We start from the raw sequence: 26,842 nt of genomic DNA, 5'->3' as shown, positions 1-26,842 counted from the left end.
AGTATGATCTTTATATATTTCTTGATAATTACTTGTACTAAGAGGTTTTCCTACTCTTATGTGTTATATAATTACATAATACATTATTACTCAAGTGAGAATAGAGAAAGGCTTTATTCTTGAAATTATCCTGTAACCATTTTCTAGTCCAAACTCAGCAGTTCTGGCAGTAGTTGTTTCATTGCCCTATTTGTCATACATACCGTTGCCAGATTAATCTTCTTTAGATGTAGTTTTACATTGTCCTTTTTTCAGAAAACTTCTGTGACTACTCTTTGCCTCCCAAATGAAGAAATTATGCCATCATTCAAGCTTTTCAGGTCAATTCAGTAAATACAGCCAAACACCTGTGATGTGCCAGTCATTGAGCTTGGTACTTTCTCTGATGTTGGACCTAACCTATCTTCCTGTGTATTTTGTTCATCCTGGTCCCTCTAATTGAAATATTCTTTTTTCCCCTCATCCCTCCAATTTCTGCAAGACCAGAGAGCCTACCCAGTATTTCAAGGCCATTTCTCAGTATCATCACATCCATTAGGAAATCACCCCTAATTCTCTTCTTTACCCTTCAGCAGAATCTACTTTTTAAAAATATATATTCTCCATGGTGCTTTTTGGTCATTCTCTTATGTACCTTTTATAGTACTTCATTTATATTTATGTTTATCTGTTATCTTCTATTCAACTGCATAAGCTCTTTGATCATAGGATCAGTCTGATTACTCTTTGCTCTCACAGCACTTGCCTGATTTCCTGGTATGTGGTATACTAAATATATGCCTGAATAATTTGATATGAATTTCACAGAAGTCTAACCTATATTTTCAGAGTTTTGAATGAAAAGACTAATATATTAACTAATTTAATTTTCTTTTGTTAAACATTGAAAGCTGGATATCTTCATCCATTTTAAAAGTATAAGATCAGTAATGGAGACTTACAGTTTTATTTAACTTGCTGTGTGACTTTCATTGACAGATGAGCTGTTTGTGATTTTTAAGGGTATTAAGTAATTTTAAGTAATTGCTCTTTTCTTTTTTAGTGCATTTGCACAGTATAACTTGGACCAGTTTACTCCAGTAAAAATTGATGGTTATGAAGATCAGGTATGTTTCATATAAACACAGGATCTGGCTGTTTTTGTTTTTGTTTTTTGTTTTTTGTTTTTCCATTTTAATGGCTAATGTTATCCTGCAAGAATTTGAAGTGGTATAAAAAATGTTCTTAAGATTTTAGAAAATAATTGCTTTAAACCTACTTTCTTGGTTTTTGTAGAAAAAAATCAATCCTATATTAATCCAAAATCTAGTATATTTAGTAGTAAGATTTATACGTAATTTGGTTGCTCGGAAATTCTACAGTTCTTCATGTGAATAACTTAGCATTTAGTAATCATTCTATCTTTTTTTCCTGAAGTGCAAGTTAGAATTGCTAAGCTAAGAAAGGCCACAAAAGATAACTAGCATTCTTTTAATTTTTTTAGTTTACAGTTACTAATAATTGAACCATGATTGTATCAATTAATATTGTGCTTATGTGAAGAACAGTTTATATAAAACAACATTGCTGACTTACACAATAAAAGTGAGTATGTTGGTTCATAAACCACAGAGTCCAAAGGAACTGGTAGGTAGAACATGAGAGAGTGTAACGATTAGTTCTTAATGGCTAGTTATATTAAAGCTTATATTTGGCATTACTGTGTAATATGTAGTGTTGTAGTTTCAGGGGAAAAGGAGAGGCTAGGCATAACTGAAGGGAAAACATAGCTTAAGTATAGAACTGTGTGTGTGCATACACACACACACACATAAAAAGCTATGCAGTGTTTCATTTTATTAATCTCCTAAACTTATTTTTTTCTCTCTAACAAGATTTTGGGGTTTTATTTTTATTTTTTAGTTTGTTTTTTAATATTACAAACAGAGCTGTATTGAACATCTTTGTACCTCCAGGCACATTGACTACTGTTTTCTTAAGGTAAATCACTAAAAAATTTGTTAGGTCCAGATATGCATCTTTTCAAAATGTTGGATAGCTTCCAAACTCATTTCATAAACCTAGCATAATTTTAATATTTCAATCTAATAAAGATAAAACAAAGAAAAAGCAAACTCTGCAGTAATCTTACATGTGGCTATAGGTTTTAAAACTTTTAAAAAGAAATTAACAAATAGAATTCAGGAAAAGGAGGGGGGACCCCCCCCCCCAAGAAAAAAAAACAAAGTATCTTTTGGAGGGCAGGCCATTTGTGGTATAGGCTTCCCCCACTAGGTGAGTGTTCTGGGGAACCCATCTATAGCAGCTGGTATTGTTGAGAGAGGCTGCATTCAGCTTCAGTGAATTTTTTTTGAAGACTCTTTCAATAAGTTTGCCCATTTCAGAATGGGTGATTTACAGTGCACCTGCCCACACTGTGTTGAGTGTTCAGTTTTAGGCCCAAAATGGCATGACCCCCATGCCCCACCTTCTCTATTCACCTAATCTCACCCCAGCAACCTTTTTTGTTTCCCTGGATGAAAAAAGTCAAAGGGAAACATTTTGCTGATGTGGATGTGGTGAAACAAAAAACAGCAGAAGCACTAAGAAACATCAAAATCGAGGAGTTCAAAAACTGTTTTGAGCATTGGGAAAAAAGTCTTGATAGGTATATTGCATCAGCTAACGAGTACTTTGAAGGTGACTGAAGTTTAAACATGTAAGAATAAATATACAATTTTTTATAAATAAATTCTTTTATTTTGGGTCCCTCCTTGTATATAAAAAAAGTAATATGCCATGACTAAACAAAACTTATTTACTGGAATGGAAGAGTGTTTCCATGAAAGGCAATGTATTGGTCTTTTTTTTTCCTCAGTGGTCCCAATTTAGCCTGCTGGCCATTAGTTTGCAATTTTGCGTCTGCATCTGAAACCTCTTTACTACATCATAAACTTTGTGAAAGTTTGTATACTTTAACTCTTTGTCACACTCGCTGATTATGTGTTGTTAATTCAGAATTTTCCAGCTCTTGGAAGGCATGTATTTCTAGAGTCTACATGGATTTGCAATGTACTTACAGAGTACTGCATGGATTTACATAAGTACATCCCAGATGTACTTAAAACCCTGCCTTAGAGGACCTATTTTTTTCTCCCAGAACTGATTTTTGCAGAGTGCATTATCACAGATAACAATTGAATTTAAATGTTTTGCGTACTAGAGCCAGTTCTTACTTGTACTAAACGGGTACTAAAACCCTTCCCAAAACAAACTACTGTCTTAGAGTCACTGCACATATATAAGGAACAATTTGTGATTACAGGAGTTCTTTTAACAATCACATTTATAATCGCAAAACCAACAGTTTTGTTTTCTGAACTGTGTTCACATACTGATCAAATCAACCAGTGACTGTTTATTGACCAGCAAATCAAAGAGAAAACCTTATGACATTATGACATATCAATAGGCAGTGAAAAGGAATTTGAAAAATCCAGCAGCTAGTTCATTACAAAAACTATTACAGTAAAATATGGATATAAAAATATCTCTTAAATGTAATAGATTATCTAACAGAAACCAAGAGTAAATATCATAAATTGCAAACACAGATAATATTAGTTAAAATAGAAAATTACTAATAAGTGGAGATGTAGCAAATATGACAAGAGAATGAGAACTTTTAAAGCTTTAGAAGAGAAAAACTCACAGGTGATATGATTTGTATATTTGAAAATACTGAGAGACTTTAATAAAATTAACCACACATCCAGAAACTACTAGGTTTAAAATAATTCCCTGAGGTAGCTAAATTTTAAGGTAAGTATTCAAAACTCATTAGCTTTCTTCTATTATAGCAAATATTCGAAACTAGAAATGATTGGAGGGGGTCTAGTTCCATTTTAAATAGTGGTGAAATTACACATTAATCTAGGAATAATCTTGACAAAAAATAGGTTTATGGAAAAAGTGGCTGTTTCTTGAAACATAAAAAATAGGATCTGAACAGTAGAAAGGCACACCACATTTCATTTGGAGATAGAAAGTTAAATTATTTAAAAATTAAAATATGAATGTAATGCAGTTCAATTATAGTCCTAATAGTTTTTTTTTCTATTGGTCAGAATTTTTATAATGTTTGCCTGAAAAAATAAATGCTTAAGAAAATATATAAGAAGAACAATAAGAATAATGAAAGAGAATTGCCTTACTAGATAGCTCAAGCTCTTTTACAACCATTGTATGAGGTCTGTCTGGAAAAAGTCCAGCGATTGTTAATATAATGAGAACCATTTGCACGATATCAATGTAACCTGGCAGCCAGGTAGAGTAGACTAGAATCTGTGTGCATGAACAATGATGACTTCACTGTACTAGTCAGTGGGGGCAGTAGGTGCTATTGAATGAGCATGTGTATTGTGGGGCCATCACATTCAAAATGAGTGAGTAGAGCAACAAATACACATCAAGTTTTGCATTAAGGTTGAACATTCCTCCATGGAAACTATTCAGATGATTCAGAAGGCCACAGCTGTGGGAAACTGGTGATTGGCAGCTTCATCACAACAACTTGGCTCCTATTCATGCATCATGTCTCCTGCAGAGTTTTTTGGCAAAACATCAAATCATCTAGGTGACTTAGCCCCTCTATAACCCAGATTTGGCACCCTGCGATTTCTGGCTTTTCCCGAAATTTAAGTCCCCTTTAAAATTAAAGAGATTTCAAACCATTGATGAGATTTTTAGAAAATACAATAAGGCAGCCAATGGTGATTGGGAGAACTGTGTGAGGTCCCAAGACCTACTCTGAAGGGGACTGAGGCATCATTGTCCTATGTACAATGTTTCTTGTATCTTCAATAAATGTCTCTATTTTTCATATTCCATGGCTGGATACCTTCTGGACAGACCTGTGTACTTAAATAAGGGTGGTATTATATAGAGTAGACAAATCAGAGCAGCATATTTAGTCCCAAAATACATGAAAATTTTTATGCATGGCAAGTCTATAATTTAAACAGAAATATAATGAAAGATGTTTTTTAATTTTTTAATTGATTTTTAGAGAGAGAGAAACATTGATCTGTTCTTCCACTGATTTATGCATTCATTGATTAATTCTTGTATGTGCCCAGACTAGAGATTGAAACCTCCACTTTGGCATATCAGGATGATGCTCTAACCACCTGAGCTACCTGGCCACAGCTAATAAAAGATATTGATACAACTGGTTTCTATCAAGAAAACGTTAAGTTTATCCTCTGTTTCATACAATATAGAGAAATAAATTTCAGGTGGATTAAAAATTTATAAAATCAACCAAAATTTTAGAAAACAACTCTGGCTGTTGTGGCTCAGTGTGTTGAGCATTGACCTATGAACCAAAGGTTTGCTGGGCTCAATTCCTCATCCAGGCACGTGCTTAAGTGGAGAGCCAGGACCCCAGTGGGGTGTGAGAGAGCCAACCAACCAGTCAGTGTTTCTCTCACACATCAATGTTTCTCTCCCTTTCTTTGTCCCTCTCTTCCTCCTTCTCTAAAAAAACAAATTAAATATTTTGAATAAATAAATAAATAAAAACATGTACAAGATAGGGTTTATATTTTTGGTTTATATTTTTGTAAAAGAATCTTGCCCTATTCCTTGTTTGTGTGTGATTGACTAAGAGCAATCTAAAAATAATATGAGACCATCTTAAATAAGACTGAAAACCCAAAAACTATAAAAGATGTATATTTTGCTAATAATAATTACTTTAACTGTAGAATTAAATACTTTAAATAAAGCACTCCTTAACAAGAAAAAAATAAGCAGGAGAAAAATATTAAGGAATATTTGTAGGATTATTGACTAAAAGAAATTTAAAAGGATACATTCTTTGTTTTTATGATTTATATCAGAGAATGGGGAAGTTCTGTCATAGTGGGGAGAGTTAAAGGGAAGGAAAAGGGTAATTTTAGAAATAAAATTTTAAAAGCACAAAATGTTGAATTTATGCATGTGTAATATAAATGCACTTAAATGAATAAATTATATTTCAAAAAATTAGGAAGTCATTGAAAATAACTGTCAATGATTAGCTTATAAAAACAGGAGGGAGGCACTTCACAGTGGTGAGGTTGTGTCCCCAGCAGCAGTGTAGGACACACCAAAGAGGAGTTTTGCTGGATTAAAATCGTTCCTGCAAATGTCCTCATTGAAGGTGGTTATTAGTTCCTTAGGTTTGTGGAGTAGTGTACTAATAACAGAAATAGTAAGCTGTTCGTGGTTCTTAAAAAAACTGACTCCCACAATGTGTAAGAGGTATTTTTTCCACTACAAGCTGGAAGTTACTTGTTAGATCCAGATCCAGTGATCAAGCTGAATGAGAGTAGCCTCATTGTCTCTATAGTCTACCATTTGAAGTATTGTAGTTATGCCTTACGTTGAACCCATTGTTTGAAGTAGGCTTATTTTTAATTTTAAGTAGAGAGTTTAAGTGGATGTGTATTAATATATATCAGTATTTAAATGCTATTTTATATACTTTTTTCCAAAAACAATTGAAGGTATTAATAACAGAACATGGTGACGTGGGAAATGGAAAGTTTTTGGATCCAAAAAACAGAATCTGTTTCAAATTTGATCACTTAAGAAAGGAAGCAACAGATCCAAGACCATATGAAGCAGAGAATGCAATTGAATCATGGAGAACCTCAGTAGAAACTGCCTTACGAGCTTACGTAAAAGAACATTATCCAAATGGGGTCTGCACTGTAAGTCATCAGTGTGTACTTTTTTCTTCTCCTTTATGTAAATACTACAGTGTTTTTATGATCTGAAATTAACAGTAACTTGCAGAACTGACATTTTATAATTTGCCATTCTTTTTTGTCTCGCAGTAAATATTTTTAATAATGTTTACTATTTTTTTCAAGAAATTCTAAATAGTAAATATATTATGATAACCCCAAATAGAAAATTTTTGTACCTTGAATTAAATTCAAGTAGGAATTCTCATATTGAGGAGCATGATTATTATGTGGTTCTTTAATCTCATGTGTATGACTAAACTTAGATCAAACTTTTTATTAAATTACAAAACCTTAGAACAAATTAAACTATTTGAGATTATGTCCTCATGTGTTTTATAATAAAATTTCTTATTTCTTTCATGTTCTTTCATAGGTTTAAGCTATTTTTTTTTTTTTTCAGGATGAAATATGTTAGACACTATGAGGGCTTTCTTTTTTCTTTCATAAGATTGTTTGCACTCAGATGGGCTTTTTAGTCCCCCACAGTTTGTCTTTGCTTCTATGATCTCCATAGCTGGAGTAATCCTTTGAAATGCCAATCAGATCCTGAAAATCTCCTGCTTAAAATCTTCACTGATACCCCATTGCACTTAGTATAGAAACTAGACTTCTGAACATGGCCTTCAAGGCCCTATGGACCTGGCCTCTGCCTACCTCTCCAACCTAAGGTGACCATTTATACCTGCTGTCCTAACATAATTGTTAATATTACCAACAGAACTCTATTTTACTCAGAAGTTTCCTAGTTAAAACAAAAACTCATATGGTACTCTTTAAGTATCTACTTTTCAATAATTATTTGAGAAATAGAGTGGCATAACCTAAAATACCTTAAAATTCTTTGAATTATAACTTGGTTGATTAGGATTCTTTTGGAAGAATAACTCAAAAAATACAGCGATTAGGTTGAGTTGGAGTGTCCATATCTCTTGCTGGGGGATTGAAAGGCACAATTTAATCATTACTTTTAAAGCAGTAGGCAAGAGATAAAATAACATCATCATAGCATCATAGGCATTTTCTTAAAAACCTTTCTTAGTTATAAGTAAATTAACTTTATCCAGATGCTTTTTTAAATGACCGGAGAAATTGCAATGCCTAAGATTGTGAAATAAACAAAGATGATCACAATCTAGGTCCAGTTTTTACTTGCATGGAAACAGCCAGATTGGTGTCTATATATTTACTTATCATGACACTTGTGTTTGGAATGAGAAATATGGCATGTCTAGAATGTTTATGACTACTTTAGAGTACAATCAGTTTTACTCAATAAATTGTATTTTATTGTGAGTTTTTTTATGATCAGCTAAGAATCTGTGATTAAGTGTACACATTTGAGTATTATATGTTCCTGCTAAAGTGCTTACAATTTTCAGTATTTTGTAGATGTTTAAAGTTGGACTTTCTGTGACCCTAAATTCACTCTTAATGTTTGTTTTCTTTGCTATCAAGGTATATGGTAAAAAAATAGATGGACAGCAAACCATTATTGCATGCATAGAAAGCCATCAATTCCAAGCAAAAAATTTTTGGTAAGTTAAAATTTTTGTGTATTGGGGACTTTTGACATGGTTTATATTTTTGTAAAAGATTCTTGCCCTATTCCTTGTTTGTGTGTGATTGACTAAGAGCAATCTAAACGTAATATAAAACTTCAGCGTTTTTATGACCCAGAGATTTCACTTCTGCATATCTGAAGAAATCCAAAACACTGATTTGAAAAAAAATACATGCACCTCTTTGTTCATTGTAGAGTTATTTACAATAGCCAAGATATAGAAGTCCCCCAAGTGCTCATCAGTAGACGAGTGGATAAAAAAGCTGTGGTACATATATGCAATGAAACATTACTCAGCCATAAAAAAGAGTGGAATCTTACCTTTTGTGACAGCATGGTGGACCAGGAGGGTATTATGCTCAGCACAATTAGTCAGGGAAAGACAAATAAGAGGAGGTACCCCCCCCCTCAAAAACGGGAACTATCTTCTGGAGGGCAGGCCCCTTATACAGAGACCCATCTGTATCAGTGTACCAGCTGAGGTTGTGAGAGGCTGTATTCGGCTTCAGTGAGGTTTTTTCTTTGTTTGTTTGTTTGTTTGTTTGTTTGTTTGAAAATTCTTTCAACACATTTGCCCATTTCATGATGGGTGATTTATGAGTGCATTTGCCCTTGCTGTGCTGTGTGTTCAGCAGTTTTTGACCAAAAACAGCATGATAACCCCCTTGCCTCATTCTCCCTATTCACTCAATCTTGCTCTAAGCCACTGTGTTTTGTCTCCCCTGATGGAAAAAAAATCCTCAAAGGGAACTGTTTTGTCGATGTGGAAGAGGTGAAACAAATAACAGCAGAGGCACTAAAAGGCATCAAAATTGATGAGTTCAAAACCTGTTCTAAGCAGTGGAAAAAAGTCTCAATAAGTGTAGTGCATCAAATGGAGAGTATTTTGAAGGTGGCTGAAATTTAAACAAGGATAAATACATAGTATATTATCAATAAACTCAGGGGTTTGTTTGGGTCCACCCTCATACCATACAATTTCACGTATTTGTGAAATCTAAAGAAAAAACATGGAACAAACAAAATTGAAACAGACTCATAGACACAGAAAGCTAATTGGTGGTTGCCAGAATGGAAGGGTATTGGGGGACTGGATGAAAGAGGTGAAAGGAGTAAGAAGTACAGATTTGTAGTTACAAAGTAGTCATGGGGATGTAAGTAACGCATAGGGAATATAGTCAATAATATTTCAATAACTATATATGGTGCCAGTTGGCATACTGGAAATATCAAGGGGAGCACACTGTATATAAAGCATATATGATTGTCCAACCACTAAGCTGTACATTTGAAACCCATACAAAATAAAATGTGGGTAGGGGGATCTTAAGCCTTTTGATACAAGAACAATATCTGCTTTATGACTATCTATTTAAAGGTAGAAGTAAATCCATTGACAATGAAAATAGCATGGGAAGAGTGTGGGGTGTTTTTAGAGACTAGCAAGCAGCAGCATCTTAAGGGAACATGTATGCCTGCAAGCAGACCAGTGGGAGGCCCATTTGCTCATCCTGAGAAGGGGTTGTTTCTGAATGAGACTTATATGAGGGAGGAGAACAGAGGTAGTTATAGAGTGAAGATTTATGATTCTTTTTGTGAACTTCAGAGGCTCTGAATTAGGTAATTTTCATGTGGATTGGCTTGTGCCTGGTTGGCCAATGTGAGGGAGTAATGGCATATTTTATTATGCAATGAGGCATATTACAATCATGCCTTACAAGTTGTGTACAAATCAGTCAGTTATTCCTTTTAAAAGTCTAGTCCCCCAAAGCAGTGACTTTCCCTGTTAATCTTTGATATCTGACAAGTTATTGGGCCTTTTTATTTTTAGATAAGACTATTTCTGAGGTATCTTCTCTTAAAAAATTCTGAGGCTCTCCAAGACTTTATAAGTTCCTTACCTTTATATACCTTACCTTTATATACCCCTTTTTAGTTAATATATGCTATGGTTATCAAAGTAAGTATGGTCGTAATATTTAGTTTTTAAGTATATTAGTCTTTGACTTGTTAGCCAAGTTGGCTGGTAGTGCTCCTGAGGTATCAGTAACCCCTGTGGACCACTTTGGTCTGTGGCCCAAGTTTGCTTCATTACTTAACCATCTCAGAAATAAATGCAAGGTTACAAGGTTAAACAGGAACATTTGGAAGAATGCAGATACATTATCACTGAGGGAAAATCAATTTCATATGTAAAAATAGGTGTTAATGACAAGCTACAGTCACTTAAAGATTCTGGTGTACAAAGTTACTTTTATTGACTTAATGTAAAGGTGATTTCTCCATTTTAGGCTTAAGAACTTGCACCATTATTAATCTACCAATATACTAAAGAAATAGATTTGTATAAAATCATTATTAATTTATACTCTTTGTGCAAGGATATATATAATAAAATCAATCTCATTGAAATCAAACTACTTAAGGGAAAAATTCTAAGTTTTACCTTAAAGTATACTGGAGATATTATAGTAAATTAACTACAGTATTTTGCCATATGTAATACACTCCCTTGTATAATGCGCACCCATGTTTTTGGCACAAACTTTTGGGAAAAAAAATCTCATTTTAATTTTTTAATTCAACTTTTTATTTATTTGTATTTAGAAACAAAACCAATTATTGTATTCTAGGGTATTATTGTGCATATGGATATCATTATTGCTTCCTAGAGTTATGCTTTTAATGTACAAGCATAAGTGAAAATTAAAAACACTTATGTAAATACATAATTAGTGCTACCCATGTATAATGAGCATCCTTATTTTAAAATGTGGGCAAAAATTGCACATTATGCACAGCAAAATACAGTAATTAATTTTAAAAACAATTCATTTGAGCTTTAGCATATGTAAAATGAAGATGTCTGTTCTTGAGTTTTATGTTCTCATTATTTCACTTTGCATGTCTGAATATTTTTTTTCTAAACCACCACTATGAATATTATATCATTGAAGTTAAAAATGATTTCTACCTTTTGGAAAAGAGAAAATGTATGATATCCCAAAATGCTAAGCATACATATCACAGTGATCTCAGTAAAACAATAAAATCTCAATATTTTGGTACATAGAAATATACTTTAATTCACCAAAAGAACAAAAATCAGAAAAAACTAGTCATGGATGTTCTATAGATTTCCCTAGGGACCTTCTCTTCTTGGTCTCTACTGTTTCCCTAATGTCTAGCAGTATTGGAGACTTAATAAAGGTTTTTTGAATGAACACATTTGTAATTACAGCATTAATTGAAGGGAAGGGAAGAATATAATGAGAGGCTAGAACATCTTGACTGCTTACACTGTTGATGAAAGGGTACTGTCTGCTCGGCATCATTTACCACTGTTATATAATAATGTCTTGGGAACGTCCTTTGAAATAGTTCTTAGTATTGGCCAGTGTGGCTCAGTAGGTTGGAGCACCATCCCGTAAACCAAAAGGTTGTGGGTTCTATTCCAGTCAAACCAAATGCTTAGGTTGTGGTTTGATCCCTGGTAAGGGCACGTGCAAGAGGCAACCCATTGATGTCTCTCTCCCTCTCTTCCTCCTTCCCCCTCTCTAAAATCAATAAGCACGTCCTCAGATGAGGATAATGAATGAATGAATGAATCAATCAATCAATCAATCAAATAAATAAATAAATAAATAAAATTTAAAAATGAAATAGTTCTCAAATTGGTCCCATTGCTTGATTTGGAATTTATTCCTTTTCACAGTCAGTAATGTATGCATATTATCATAATAAATCAGAAATGTATATGCTTAGAACTCACTAGTGCTTGACACTAATACATAAATAAAAGGAATAACTTCTTTTGGAATCATGAAATAAAATGAAGAGACCTAGATTCCAATTGAGCTGCTGTGGATAATTTTGGATACGTCACTAAAAGTCAAGATATGTTACACAATTCTCTTTTATTTTGTACAACATATACATTGTTCTAATAATAGCACTTTTCAGATGTTAAGTGTTAACTTGGGGTATGAGAGTATCATCATTCTACAGATTTTCACGATTGGTTTGACTGCAAGAATATTTAAAAGAATCCATAAATAATTTTTATACCAAAGCCAGTAGAGTGCTCTATTAGCCCTGTGATTATTTTAGGAATGTATAATGTTCAAAAAAAAGTTAAGAGTTACAGATTTGCATATCAGAGTATCTTTACCATGCAGAGAGCAAGTAAAGGTCAAAAGTAAAGGTGTTGCTATGGAAAGGCCATTAAGAAAAAAAAGGATCAATTCAATTCATTTTGTGGGAGACAAAATGACTAACATACCTGTTGCTTGTTTGTAACACCACAATTTCCTACCATAATGAATATCTATTAATTTGTATACCGAAAATCATTTCAAGGAGTAGGAGGAGGATGTGCCTTTTATGTGAAAATTTTAAACCTAACATTGGAAAAGGTGGCAGGAGGGACTCTGATGTTTATAATTCTTTATAGCTCTTCTTTTTCCAAACTTCAAAACCTCCTTAAAAATGTTGTTGTACTATCCATCTTTTTAAATTATTTGTTACGTGTATTACTCAATGGATATTAAACTGTGTTGATTGTATTTGCAAAAGCCCCTGATAATCTGAACATTTATTCATTTTACTCTTAATTAAAACATAAGTGAGTCAATTGAAGAAGTAGCTTAAAATTTTTCTCCAAAAGTATCACATGTTTTAGTATAATGAATGTCCACCATCCATCCCAGACATTCTCTCATACTATAACATTAAATTTAAATCTGGAACTTAAAATTTATTCAAATTATTTTTCCTACCTATTTACAGCTGCTGTTTTTATTTTTAAGGAATGGGCGTTGGAGGTCAGAGTGGAAGTTTACAATCACTCCTTCAACTGCTCAGGTGGTTGGCATTTTGAAAATTCAGGTATGAAATAAAAAGAATTTGTTTATTGATCTTTTAATGATTCTGAATAGAAAACAACTGATTCATAAGTTTGAATTTTCATGATACATAATAACCATTTCTTTTCTTCACATCTTCATGTTGAGGTAATGGGAAAAACAAGTAGTGCTGATTTCATCTTTTTAATAACCTTGTAGTTTATTCTCTATATTCATCAAAAATCTGCAAGGATAGCCAACAGAGTCTAAAAAGACAACTAAAATTAGGTGCTATTACTTGGTCTGCTCTTTATATAATTTGTTCATATAAGCATCTTCTGTTTCTTGAGTAGAGTAGGGTGAAGTATGATATTAATATATGCATGTTTAGATCTGTAAGTATATGTATTACATGTGTATATTAATATATGTACACAATACATATATAAGTATTTTCTATACTTATAGTTGGCTTCTTGTGTGAAACCCATTAGAATGGAATTCTTTGACTTTTAATGTAAGCTCAAATGTTTATAAAAAAGGATATTTGATAACTAAGACCAAATATTTCAATATAGGTAGTACTAAATAAGTTAAAGGAAAATACTAACCTTTTTCTATCTTGATTCATGCATTTGTTGATTCAACACGTGATTCAACACATTTGTTGATCAGCTATCATGAAAGGTACTGTGCCAAGAGCCATAAAAGAATAAAGATGAATTAGATGCTGCTGCTTTATCATCTGGCTCCAATATACATTTCTAATTCCTAGTCTTACATCCTAATACTTTTATGTTTTAGTGACCATCCCTTAGGGCACAGGTGGCAAACACAAGGCCCGCAGACCAAATCCGGCTCTCCACTGTGTTTTATCCGCCCTGGCACCTTGTTTCTACCTGGTGGCAGCACTGAGCTCCTGCCTCTAGTTAAGGAGTAGTTACATTTATGGTCATAAAATTACATTCAGCCCTTTGGCCTTTGAAGGCAACCTTGAGGCTGACGTGGTCCTCTGCCTTAGGGGCTAGAGAAATGAGATCAAGAGCATGGATTTTGAAATCAGACTGCCAGAGTTTGAATCCCAGTTCTGCTAGTTATTAGTTGTATGATATTAAAAAGTCATTTAAGCTTTATGTTTCGTTCCTCATTAGCTTAAAAAAAACTCATGTGACCATTTAAAGATTTGTTTATATGGATAAAATGGTTACAATTGAGGCAGACATAAAGTGCTTAATGAGTGGTAGCCATTTTTGTTGACATTCTTCCCTTTGGTTAGACCTCAGCAGCTCTTAGTTGAATAATTTGTCAAATGCTGTGCCTGTTGGACCAAAGCTTGTTGAGAGCCAGGATTGACTGGTTCACAGTTCTGCCTTCAGCACTTAGCATCACGCCTGACATGTAATTGTTTCTTTATTTTGTTTGAATTGCTGAAGCTTTTTCCGTTCCCTAATCTATTCTTTTTCCACACTGCCATCAAAAAAGATGATTTTTTAAATTTAAATCTGGATGTTACTTACCTGTTTGCTACCATTTTAGCAGTACAGTTTGAACTACTACATAGTCCAGGCATATTTAAGTGGCATTCAGACCCAGAGTTAACTTGTTCCCTACCTATTGCATCCACTAGTATCTCCAAGCCTTGCTGAACTATGCTGTTGCCTTAAGTTCAGTTTCCTTATCTTCCCTGATTAGTCAGTCATTTTGCTAAATTTGAGTGCAGTGTTGCTTCTTCTCTGAAGTCCTTTTTTAATGCTTATAGATAGAGTCTGGAGTATTATTAATGTATTGTGTACATTTTTTTATGTTGTATTGAAATATGAGTTTAGGAACTGTCCTTTTAAAAGCTATGTATCCCACTCTAGCTGGTCGTGGCTCAGTGGACTGAGCACCAGCTGAGAACCAAAGGATAACTGGTTTGATTCCCAGTGAGGGCACATGCCTAGGTTGTGGGCCATGTCCCCAGTAGGGGCCACACAAGAGGCAACCACACATTGATATTACTCTCCCTCTCTTTCTCCCTCCCTTCCCCTCTCTCTAAAAATAACTAAATAAAATATTTTTTAAAATTATAGCCTAAACTTCCAGCCAAGTAGAGGCATAGGTAGACACACTGCACCTCCTCGCACAACCAAGATAGAGACAACAATAATTTAGAAACAGAATAACAACCAGAACTGACAGAAAATTGATCTGAATGGAAATCAGACAACCAAGAAGTTAAAATAGACACTTCATCCAGACCAGTAGGAGGGGTGGAGTCGGGCAGCAGAGAGCAGAGACTGGGTGCGTAAGGCGTCCAGGGCACGCAAGACCGCAGTGGGTGGACCCTGAGCTTGCAAGTGGCAGCTGGCAGACCCCGGCCGAGGGGTGGCAAACACCAGACCCAGCAAGGTGGGAATTGTGAAGCAAGGCACTGCGCGCAACCCAGGATCCCAGCGCTGGAAAATTGAGCCTCGGGATACTGATTAAAAACACCTGTGGGGGTTGAGGCACAGGGAGAGACTCCCAGCCTCACAGGAGAGGTCCTTGGATAGTCCCATAGCATGCACAAACCCACCCACACAGGAATTGGCACCAGAGGGGCCCAATTTGCTCAGGGGATGTGGCGGAAGGGACTGAGGTCCAACAGAGAACAGAGCCAGCACCATTGTTCCCTCTCGGACCCCACCCCCACATACATCACAACCCAACCACTGGGGTGCCCTGCCCTGGTGAATACCTAAGGCTCTGTCCCTCATACATAACAGATGTGACCAGACCAAAGGGGTGGGGGGTAAGATGGCTCAAACAGAACTGAAAGCTCCAGAACCAGTACTTTTAAGTGACCGAGAGATAGCCAACCTATCAGATGCACAGTTCAAAGTACTGGTGATCAGGATGCTCACAGAATTGGTTGATTTTGGTAACAAATGATGAAAAAAATGAAGGCTACAATAAGTGAAATGAAGAAAAATGCACAGGGAACCAATAGTGATGGAATGAAAGCTGTGTCTCACATCAGTGGAGTGGATCAGAAGGAAGAAAAAAACATACAATCAGAAAAGAATGAAGAAATAAGAATTCAAAAAAAGGAGGAGAGGCTTAGGAACCTTCAGGACATCTTTAAACATTCCAACATCCGAATTATAGGGGTACCAGAAGGAGAAGAGGAAGAGCAACACGTGAAAACTTAATTGAACAAATAATAAAGGAGCCCCTGGCTGGCGTAGCTCAATGGATTGAGCGCAGGCTGGGAACCAAAGTGTCCCAGGTTCGATTCCCAGCCAGGGTACATTCCTGGGTTGCAGGCCATAACCCCCAGCAACCGCACATTGATGTCTCTCTCTCTCTCTCTCTATCTCCTTCACTTCCATCTCTAAAAATAAATAAATAAAATATTTTAAAAAATAAAATAAAATACTAAAGGAGAACTTCTCCAATCTGGCAAGGGAAATAGACTTCTGGGAAGTCCAAGAAGCTCAGAGAGTCCCAAAGAGGTTGGACCCAAGGAGGAACACACCAAGGCACATCATAACTACATTAGCCAAGGTAAAAATGAAGGAGAGAATTCTAGAAGCAGCAAGAGATAAGGGGACAGTTACCTACAAAGGAGTTCCCATCAGGATATCAGCTGACTTCTCAAAAGAGACCTTATAGGCAAGAAGGGGCTGGAAAGAAGTATTCAAAGTCATGAAAGGCAAGGACCTATATCCAAGATTACTCTATCCAGCAAAGCTTTCATTTAGAATGGAAGGGCAGATAAAGTGCTTCTCAGATAAGGTCAAATTAAAGGAGTTCATCATCACCAAGCCCTTATTTTATGAAATGTTAAAAGGACTTATCTAAGAAAAAGATAAAAAACATGTATAGTAAAAGGACAGCAAACTTACAATTATTAACAACCACATCTAAAGCAAAAACCAAAAGAAACTAAGCAAACAACTAGAACAGGAACAAAACCACAGAAATGGAGATTACGTGGAGGGTTAGCAACAGGGGAGTGGGAGGAAGAAAGGGGGAAAAGGTATGGAGAATACTTAGCATAGATGGTAGTAGAAAATAGACAGGGAAAGCAAGAATAGTATGGGAAATGTAGAAGCTAAAGAACTTCTGACACATGGACATGAACTAAAGGGAGGGAATGTGGGTGGGAGAGGTGCAGGGTGGAGGGGAATAAAGGGGGGTAATGGGACAACTGTAATAGCATAATCAATAAAATATATTTACAAATAAATAATTGTAGCCTAAATAAATAAATAAATAAATAGATGCAATGCATCCCTTGAACTTCTTAATGGGAGGCATATGTAGTGATTATTCAATTAATGTTTAGTGAATAAATTCATGTCTTTGAATTTGAGAAGTTGCATGGTTGGTAGAAGTACACAAAAGAGGAGCAGTGTTTAGGAGGGAGTATTATGAGCTCAATTTTGGAAATCTTGGGTTTAGGTACTAGCAGAATATCTGAGATAAAAATGTCCAGCAGTTATGTCAACGGAGGGCTTGCCTGAGTAATTACCAGAACTGCTAACTAGTCTTCTCACTAGATTGAGGGCAGGAAGTCTTGCTGAGGTTTGAAAAGTCAGGAGCTTATCAAAGAAGTCTAGGCTAAAGCTGGAATTGATAATCATCTACAATTGATGTTACTGTTGAAGCCATGTGGATTTTGATGGTTCTTGCCTATAATAAGGTATCTGTAATTTCTTTTTTAATAGGTCCATTATTATGAAGATGGTAATGTTCAGCTAGTGAGTCATAAAGATATACAAGATTCCCTTACAGTGTCTGTAAGTAATTAATTGTAAAATAAATTTTAAACAACCTAATACTATAAAACCAGAACGGTTTTGGAAGTAACATTTTAAGTAATATTTCTGCTTTAGATTAAGTGTTTTCAAATAGATTAAAGATGGGTAAGTAATGGAAATTGATGCCTAACCTTTTTTAACAGCTTTATTGAGATATAACTCACATACCATTCAGTTCACCCAGTTAAAGTGTAAAATGCAGTGTTTTTTAGTATATTAAGAGGATTGTACAGTCATCAACATAGTCTAATTTAGAGCATTTTTGTCCTCTAGAAATCCAGTACCCATTATCTGTTGCTCCCATTTCCCACTCCCCATACTACTCTCAGGCCTGGGCAACCACAAATTGATTTTCTGACTGTGAATTTGCCTATTCTTGGCCTTTCATATGGAACCCTACAATACATGGTCTTTTGTGACTTGCTAGTTTCACTTAGTTTAATGTTTTCAGGGTTTGTCCTTGTTGGAGCATATATCAGTATTCCATGCTTTTTTATTGCCAACTAATATTCCATACACCACATTTTATTTAGCCATTTATTAGTTGCTGGGCATTTGTGTTATTTTCTATTTTTTGTTGCTGTAAACCTTCTCCTGCAGGCATTTGTTATAATTTCTCTCTCGTATATATGTGACAGTGGAATTGTGGGGTCACGTGGTAGTTCTACATTTAACCTTTTGAAAAACTGCCAGACAGTGTTTCCAAAGTGGCTGCACCATTTTACATTGCCATCAGTTGTAAATGAGGGTTCCAGTTTTCCACATCCTCACCAAAATTTATGTCTGTCTTTTCAGTTATAGCCATCCTAGTTGGTATGAACTGGTATCTCATTATGGTTTTTATTTACATATTCCTGACAGATAATGATAATGAGCATCTTCTTACGTATTTATGGGTCACTTTCATATTAAATATTTCTATTCAGATCCTTTGCGTATTTTGTGATTGGTAATTTGTGCTTTTATTGTTGAGTTGTGGTTGTTGCTTATATATTTTAGATTCAAATCCTGTGTCAGAAAAATGATTTGCAAATACTGTCTCCCACTCTCTATTTCTTTTCTCTTGCTTACTAGTGTCGTTTGCAAAACAAAAGACTTCAGTTTTGATGTAGTCGTTCTTGGGTTGTTGTTTTTTTTTTCATTATTTACATTTTTGATATATTAATAGAAGCCTTTGCCTAACCCATGGTCATGAAGTGTTTTCTAAGAATTTTGTAGCTTTAGCTCTTAAATTCACATCTCTGATCCTCAACTTAACCCTTATGTTTGTATTGTTTGCTTTTTTTAACCCTCTGTTGAGATTATGATTTAATGAAGTTTTTCTAAAGTTCAGCTTTCAAATTCAAGAAACTCTTAACTTAGTTTTATTTCCCTGTACTTTGTCACACATTTTTTCCATTGCATGTGTAGCCATTTCATGGTAGAATTGCTTTGCCTCAAGAATGTTAATAAAATGTTAGCATGAGGTTTTCCCATGAACATTTGTGTTATGTACCTGAAAGTACCATTCAGTATAATTTAAACATCAACTGCTGATACACAAAATTAGCTGTTTTACAAATACTAAGGAAAATTTCATTTTCAATATAAGAAAGCATTTAGCATTAAGAAACATATCTGAATGTGTTAAGCCAAATGCTACCTGAGAAAAGAAGAAAGCTGTTTTTTTTTCTAAGTTTTCATGAGTACTTAGGTGATTTCAGCTTTTTTTTGCTAAGTGGTACTCTTTTTTGCAAAATTTGCCAGTAAAAGCAACTTACAAATGTCTGTTTTTCCATGAGACATTATATTCGGTATAGTTCTATATCATGAGTATGCATATAATATTATTTGCTTAACAGGATACTTGGTTATTATCTTCTTTTGGGAACTTGACATTGGGCAGAGATTCTTCCTGAAAGACATTTGTCCACATTTATAGACTGGAGTTGTGAGAGGTGGTTACTATAGTAAACTAATGTGTCAATTTGTGCTGAGTTTTTTAGGAATGTGTTTTTCACTTTATCAGTTGTTTTATTGTTTTTAGATAGAGGAAAATGGACCCATTATAGATACATAAATGTGTATGTGCAGATATATTGGGTTGGCCAAAATGTCCATTTAGGGTTTTTTTTTGTTTTTGTTTTTTGTTGTCGTAAAATAAAATACTCACTTTTCATCTTTCACCAATAACTATTGATTTGGATATTTTGAGTATGTTGGCTATTTCCCATGTGGTGTAATATTGATTGTTCTCGATGTCTCAATTTGATCGCTATCAACTTCAACTGGTCTACCTGACCATTGAGCATTGTCCATTGAGAAATCTCCAGCATGAAACTTCACAGACCACTTTTGACACACTCTCAGTCAGTCAAAGCACCTTCTTCATACACTGCAAAAATCTTTTTTTGCATTTCAGCTTTGTTTTTACCTTTCTTGAAATAATAAAGCATGATATGCCAAAAATGTTGTATATTTCCATCTTCAGTGTTAAAATGGCAACCCAGAAATTTGCCAGTTTTGATACTTTAAAAAAAATACACACTGATATGACAGCAGTCAAAATACAACCTAACAAAATTGTTTCAAATGAAGTTAAAGACATCTAAGTGTACTAGTGCCATCTTATAGAAAAAAATCAAGTGAACTTTTTGGTCAACCCAATGTATAGTTGACTCTTAAACAATGTGGAGATTAGGGGTATTGAACTTCACAGTTGAGGTGTGCATGTAACTTTTTACTCCCCCATAACTTAACTACTAATAGCCTGCTCTGGACCAGAAGCCTTACCAATAACATAAATAATTAACACATATTGTATATTTATTACATACTGTATTTTACAGTGAACTAGAGAAAACATTAAAATCATAAAGAGAAAATACATTCACAATATTGTGTGTATTTATTGAAAAAAATCCAAATGTAAGTAGATCCACACAATTTCAAACCTTGTTCAAGAGTCAATTATAAATAATAATACATGAAGTAGTATTTGAGAATTTTATATTAATACTATCTTATACTGCAAAAGTCTAAATTTCCATTAAATTTACTGTTAGCAAAACAAAACCCATATATTAGAAGATTATTTTTAACTTTCAGAAAATATTTAAATACTGCAATAAATTCACCTTAAACTTTAACACATACTTTTCCTAATTGGTAAATATTGTTAAATTTAGTTGTAGTCGTTAATTATGAATCTATGGCTAAATTCTTACCTATAAAGATTGCCTATTAGAATACATGTTGAGCGTTATAATTGCATTTTTCAGCACTGTGTATTATTAAAATTTTCCTTTCATTAGTCATTGAAACACTGAGACCAGCCTCATTCTATAGACTTAAAATATTTTTGCCTAGATCCCCTTGGATTTAGAATATTTCTCTTGTAGTATTTTCCCTTTATTATAATTTACATCTGTTATATATTAAATTATATAAATTATTAGCCATACATATATTGGCATACCTATTTAAAAATAATAGTGGTATAGTTTTAAATTAATATTTTATTGTTTTGTTTTGTTTTTTAATTCAGAATGAGGTGCAAACAGCAAAAGAATTTATAAAGATTGTAGAAACTGCAGAAAATGAGTATCAGGTATGATTTTTACACTTCTTTTATATATATTTGCTTATAAATAATGACACTGAGATTTTAATTCTAGTCATAATCCTGAATTTTTTTCATTGTTTCACTATAATGAGATGTAATCCTTCTGTGTGTATGTGTTTGCACTTGTTTGTTTTTAGTTGAAGGGCAAACTTGTGAAAATGTAGACAAAACTCAGAGTGTTGGTCAAAATATGCCAAGGTTTTAAATGGTTATTTTGTTTCTGATCAGAAATTTTAACATAGGTATTTCCCAAAGCATTTGGATTATATGTAGTCTATTTAGATAATATTTTATTTTGCACTCTGTTTTTTACATTATCTATCAGCTTCTAAACTAGACTTCTGAACATAAGCTCTTAATTTGTGGGTTGAACAAGTCTTCTGAACATAAGCTCTTAATTTGTGGGTTGAACAAGTTTTCACTCCTTACAAACAGTAATTTATGAAATTTTTCTGAGTCAATAATAATATATCGAAAATGAGGGTGTACACATGTTAACTCTTATTTACAATTTCATTTTCTGGTTTTTAATTATTCAAAATTATTATGTTTTTTCTTTTAGCTGCTTTTAAATAACTTTTAAAACCATATTTAGTTTTTTATTTGACTTTTAAAAGCAATGAAACAGGCTGCTTAAATATACATTTTTCCTAAATCATCTATGTGTTTTAGAAATTGTTGTTCTTTTATTTCTTTAAATTTTTAACTACTGTTTTTCATAGACTGCCATCAGTGAAAATTATCAGACAATGTCGGACACTACTTTCAAAGCCTTACGTCGACAGTTGCCAGTTACACGCACTAAGATTGATTGGAACAAGATTCTTAGCTACAAGATTGGCAAGGAGATGCAGAATGCATAAGATGAACATTGCATGATTGGATCATTTTAGTGTCTTTGCATTTTTTAAAAAATCATTGCAAATGTATTCAGAACTGTCAAGCTACCCAGTCAGATGGGCTGTTGCCATTTAAAAATCACTGTAATTAGTTTGGTTAGAACACAAAGCTTAGCTAATCAACCATTATTTTTCATTTCTTTTGTTCAAAGAGGATTGAAAATCATTTTAGTTTAAATGTCTTTCACTTTGTTTTATGCCTTTCTTAACAATGAGGAGATGATTCCTCTAGTTTAACATTAAAAGTTTTTGAAGTGTTTCAAAAATATTTTCCTTACCATAACCCTAAAAATTGTTGTCTTTTGGTTTATGAAGTGTGTAATTTTTGATATTTGTCCAGTTCTTTTTAATGGGGTCAATAATGGACATTCTCATTTAAGGTAGTTGATGGATTTAGCTATATATGCTGCTAAAGAAATTGTCTGCCTTTTTCTGAACCCTCGAGGAAAAGCATTTTCTATATCAATTGTGTTTAAAGCTTTCAAGAAGGTTATTTAGCTAGCTTAAGTGTTTAACTAAACTTTTTTAAACAAGGCCAAGGTCTAATGTAATGCAGTTTTGAGATTCTGGAATTAAATGAAAAAACATTTGAGAAATGCTTTTAATGCTTTTTTCTTGTGACAGTTACGCAAATTAGCTTGAATCCATATGTCCCTGAGTTATTTTTATCATAAAGCCACAAATGTATTATAACAAGGCAAATTGTAATATATATAATCCTAAACTCATGATTATGTCTCAGTTGATTTTTTTTTCTTGTATTGAAAAGTACTGAAATTCAGTGTGACATTAAAATGAAAATTTTCATATTTACTTGAGTAGAAAACCACTTATCAATGAGTCATATATTATTTTAAAATACTTTCTTTAAATATTGTGATTCTTAACTGGTTATAAGTTAGAAAAACTGGGAATACATAAATGTGCAGTTACAGTCTCAATTTATTCTTTCTGGGCATCATATGCATGTTTGTAATATTTTTAAAAATACATTTACTGATGCTACAGGAATTTCAAGCCTGTTTTGAATGTTAGTATTTACTATTGGGAGTGGGGTGGGTTATAGTTTCATCAAATGAGTATTGCTCATTATACTCCAGTGGAATTCTTTCCTCACATACTCCCGCAGATGTCTGGACCTGAAAATGTTTTTTTTAAAAGCACCACTTTTATTATGTACAATAAAATATTTCATTAGCTTGAATTGTATAGATTTTTAAAAATTTCTCAATGAAAGCATGTTATTTAATTTCTTTTTAAAAATCACTGTTGGGCTTTGAGTACATTGAAAATATAATATGAAATTATGAAAATTTTTTATTAAATTGTTTTCTCTAGTTTAGTATTTCTAAAGAAAGTGAATTGGCAAATTTAAGACATTTTCAGTAGTCTGAGGATGATTCTTTAATTAGCTCAGTTGTATCAGTTGGGCTATCATGGAATTCAATTCCTTTGGGTCTGTTTTATGATCTAAAATGCTTTCTTGAAAATACACCCTATTATTTGTAAGGTATTATGCATGTGAAAGGTAATATTTATCAAAATAATTCAGAACATACTTTGAAATTGTGCGATAGAGTAGTCTTTTATGGTCTGAGATTATTAGCATTTTATTAAGTACAAGAATGGAAACCCAGCATAACTGCAAGCTCAGGGATGTAGTTTTACTAGGACACAATGTTGGTGTTGAATAGCCTGAAGTGTGGAAGCAAGGGCAGTATCAGGGAGGACAATTAGAAGGCTATTTCAGTAATCTAGTTGAGAAAATGTTGCCTTGGCCTGAAGTCGCATAGCTGTAGGCTGTGGAGATGGTGACTTCTGGATATGTGTTAAAGGTATAATCAAGATTTGCCAAAAGACTGGTTATGGAATGTAAGATAAAGACAATGCCAAGGATTTGGGGGTTGAAAAATTAGGGAAGATTGGGGTGGGAGGGACTGGTCAGAAGCTCAGTTTAAGATTACAAGGGGAAATACCACGTAACAGTTGTATGCTGGAGGCTTTGGGTAGAGGAGTGCTCTGAGTTAGAATGAAAAACAGTTTGAAAGACAGGCAGAATGAAAGAGTCCTCAAGGTTAGTGATAAGGAATTTGTTGTGAGACCAGTTAAGTATGGCTATTTTTCTTCAGGCATATGAAGTTTTTTGGGTACAGTCATAGAGTAGATTGAATTTAACCAAGGTAGTAGTTTTGCCAAGAGAGTATGACTGACTGTATGGGAAAGAGGGCAAGGTTATAATGATAGTCTGGTGGAATTTAAGTCAGTTAAGCAGAGAAGTGAAGGCTTGACAGGAGGGGAAAGACAGTGAAAATTGTGGCACAATCCGTAGATTGTCAGCATAAGAAATGCCTAAACCTGTAAATTTTTGTAAGATTTTATTTGAACCAAACTTAAGACAATCCTCCAGAAAATGATAGTTTGCAGTTACTTTTATGTATTTGAGATTAAGGAGGGAACTTGAAGAAAAATTACATGAAGGCAGGGAAAAAAGCAGGGCAGGATGATTGGATTATAGGCTAGTTAAGATCTCTTGAGGATGTTTATTATTTCTGGTATTTCAAAGGTATATTAACCTAGATGGACAAGGAAAATGGACAGGGCTTGTTTAAGAACCTCACTAAAGAAGTTATAGGCCTGGGTGTGACCACCACCATGACCTGCCCAGTTAGAAAGGAATGATCTAGACATGTAGAAAGTGGTAGCTAGAGTGGTGTGTGCCTCAAAATGAGATTTTGAGGAGTTAAAGTTATTAGTAATGTCAAGTATGACCAAGGGGGCAATTGGCTTAATTGAAGAGAGGAGAGGGGTTCAAGCAACTATGGAGCTGGAGCCTTGGGTTGCTGAGGATACTGAAATCAAGGATTATGATTAGCATTAAGTTTATGTAGACTATACCTGGATATATATGTTTATAATACATTTGTATGAATTAGATAAATATGTGATACAGATACTCATGAGACTTTTCCTCATTCAGGATTTTGGAAACCAAAGTGAAAACAGGAACATTCAGTGAAAGGTGCCCTAGAAGTTCTGGCTCATTACAAATGTTTCTTTTTTTATTTTAGAGAGTGAAAAACATTGATTTGTTCCACTTAACACACTCATTTACAGATGTTTTTGAAAAGTGAAGTTCTTAGGGAAGTAAATAAGGACAACTGTAGATAATTCTATGAAGTATTTGGGTGGCCCTTTCTGTGGTTAAAATCATTTTAAAGTTGATAATCACACCAAGATCCTTTGAAAAGATCTTTCATACTGATAATCAGTTTGTGCCTTTGCCAGCTAGTGGGTATAAAATACTAAGTCATATTTTGCCAGCAGTTAACATGGGTGTTTTGTGTAATGCATGCATGTTATGAAACATCCTGAGAAGAATGAGTATTTTTGTTCACTTCTCTATGGTAGATTATTTAAAAGCAGAGTGACAATGTACTTACATTCCTAAATTGTAGTACTTTTGGCCTTGAAACAAATCTTTTAAAGGCAAACCTTTTTGTATAGGCATTTTCAAATTTGACATTGTATTATGTAAAAGCTACTGGAGAATATGCAAAATATTCACCAATTAAATAACCAGTTAAATTTTTAAGGTCTAATTGGTATTAAAAACTAATGTCAGGTCATTTGAGATTAATCACACTGTGTTCAGAGGATTACTCAGGCATTGTGGAGTCAGGGAAATATAAAATTGTTTCTTAAAGGTGCCTACAAAGAACTCATGGGACTACATAGCAGTGTTTTCCAAACCTTTACACATTACAACATGACATTTCACATTACAAAATGGCATTTGTGAGGCACTCTAGGAGGGCTGGATTGAGGCATGATAGTGAGAAGCTATGAAAATTGCCTGGCAAGTGGAATAGAGAAACTGAGACAGTTGAATGCAATGGCCAAGCAATTTATAGCCAGGTGCAGATGGTCACCAGGGCAGAAGGCCTCACAAGTGAGGGCAGGGTACAAAACTGGGAAAACAAGGACCTCATCCCCAGTATAACCTCTTCTCCACTGGCCTTTCCTCTCTGGAGAGAACATCTAGGGGAGAACATCTAGGCCTCAGTTGTGTTTCAGCTCCAGGCCAGAAAACAGCAAAACCAGGTGGGTGATACCAGAACCAGCTGCAGCAACTAAAGACCTGCTCTGTCACACTGACCATGATCCTGAAAGGGAACATCTGGAGAACTGATGAACATTCTGAAATCCTCCCCTGTGACCTCCCAAGATTCCTGCCTGCAAGAGAGAAAGAAAAGCCCCAAGACAAAGGACCCAGGGTGTACATGCTCCCCCACTGGGGAGCAGCCAGTACCATTACCTTCCTTCTTACCACCTACTTCTTTCTTCACAGTCACAGGTCTCCTAAACTCGAAG

General features: G+C 34.3%; 1 protein-coding gene across 1 annotated transcript in view; it reads left to right on the top strand.

Annotated features, from left to right (window-relative positions):
• Window positions 1–23,304, top strand: part of CAPZA2 (capping actin protein of muscle Z-line subunit alpha 2) — a 60,378-nt gene extending 37,074 nt beyond the window's left edge. The window contains exons 4-10 of the mRNA XM_045847675.1: window positions 1,043–1,106; window positions 6,531–6,737; window positions 8,232–8,311; window positions 13,146–13,224; window positions 17,876–17,947; window positions 21,495–21,557; window positions 22,295–23,304. Of these exons, the coding sequence (XP_045703631.1) occupies window positions 1,043–1,106; window positions 6,531–6,737; window positions 8,232–8,311; window positions 13,146–13,224; window positions 17,876–17,947; window positions 21,495–21,557; window positions 22,295–22,435 (706 nt within the window). The 3' untranslated portion in view covers window positions 22,436–23,304. The remainder of the gene's footprint in view (window positions 1–1,042; window positions 1,107–6,530; window positions 6,738–8,231; window positions 8,312–13,145; window positions 13,225–17,875; window positions 17,948–21,494; window positions 21,558–22,294) is intronic.
• The last annotated feature ends 3,538 nt before the right edge of the window (window positions 23,305–26,842 follow it).

Source organism: Phyllostomus hastatus, unplaced genomic scaffold, assembly GCF_019186645.2.
Source record: "Phyllostomus hastatus isolate PE091 unplaced genomic scaffold, TTU_PhHast_1.1 phas_contig_118, whole genome shotgun sequence".
NCBI lineage: Eukaryota > Metazoa > Chordata > Mammalia > Chiroptera > Phyllostomidae > Phyllostomus > Phyllostomus hastatus.
The sequence above is the reverse complement of the archived record's forward strand: the minus strand, read 5'-3'. Positions and strand labels throughout refer to the sequence as shown.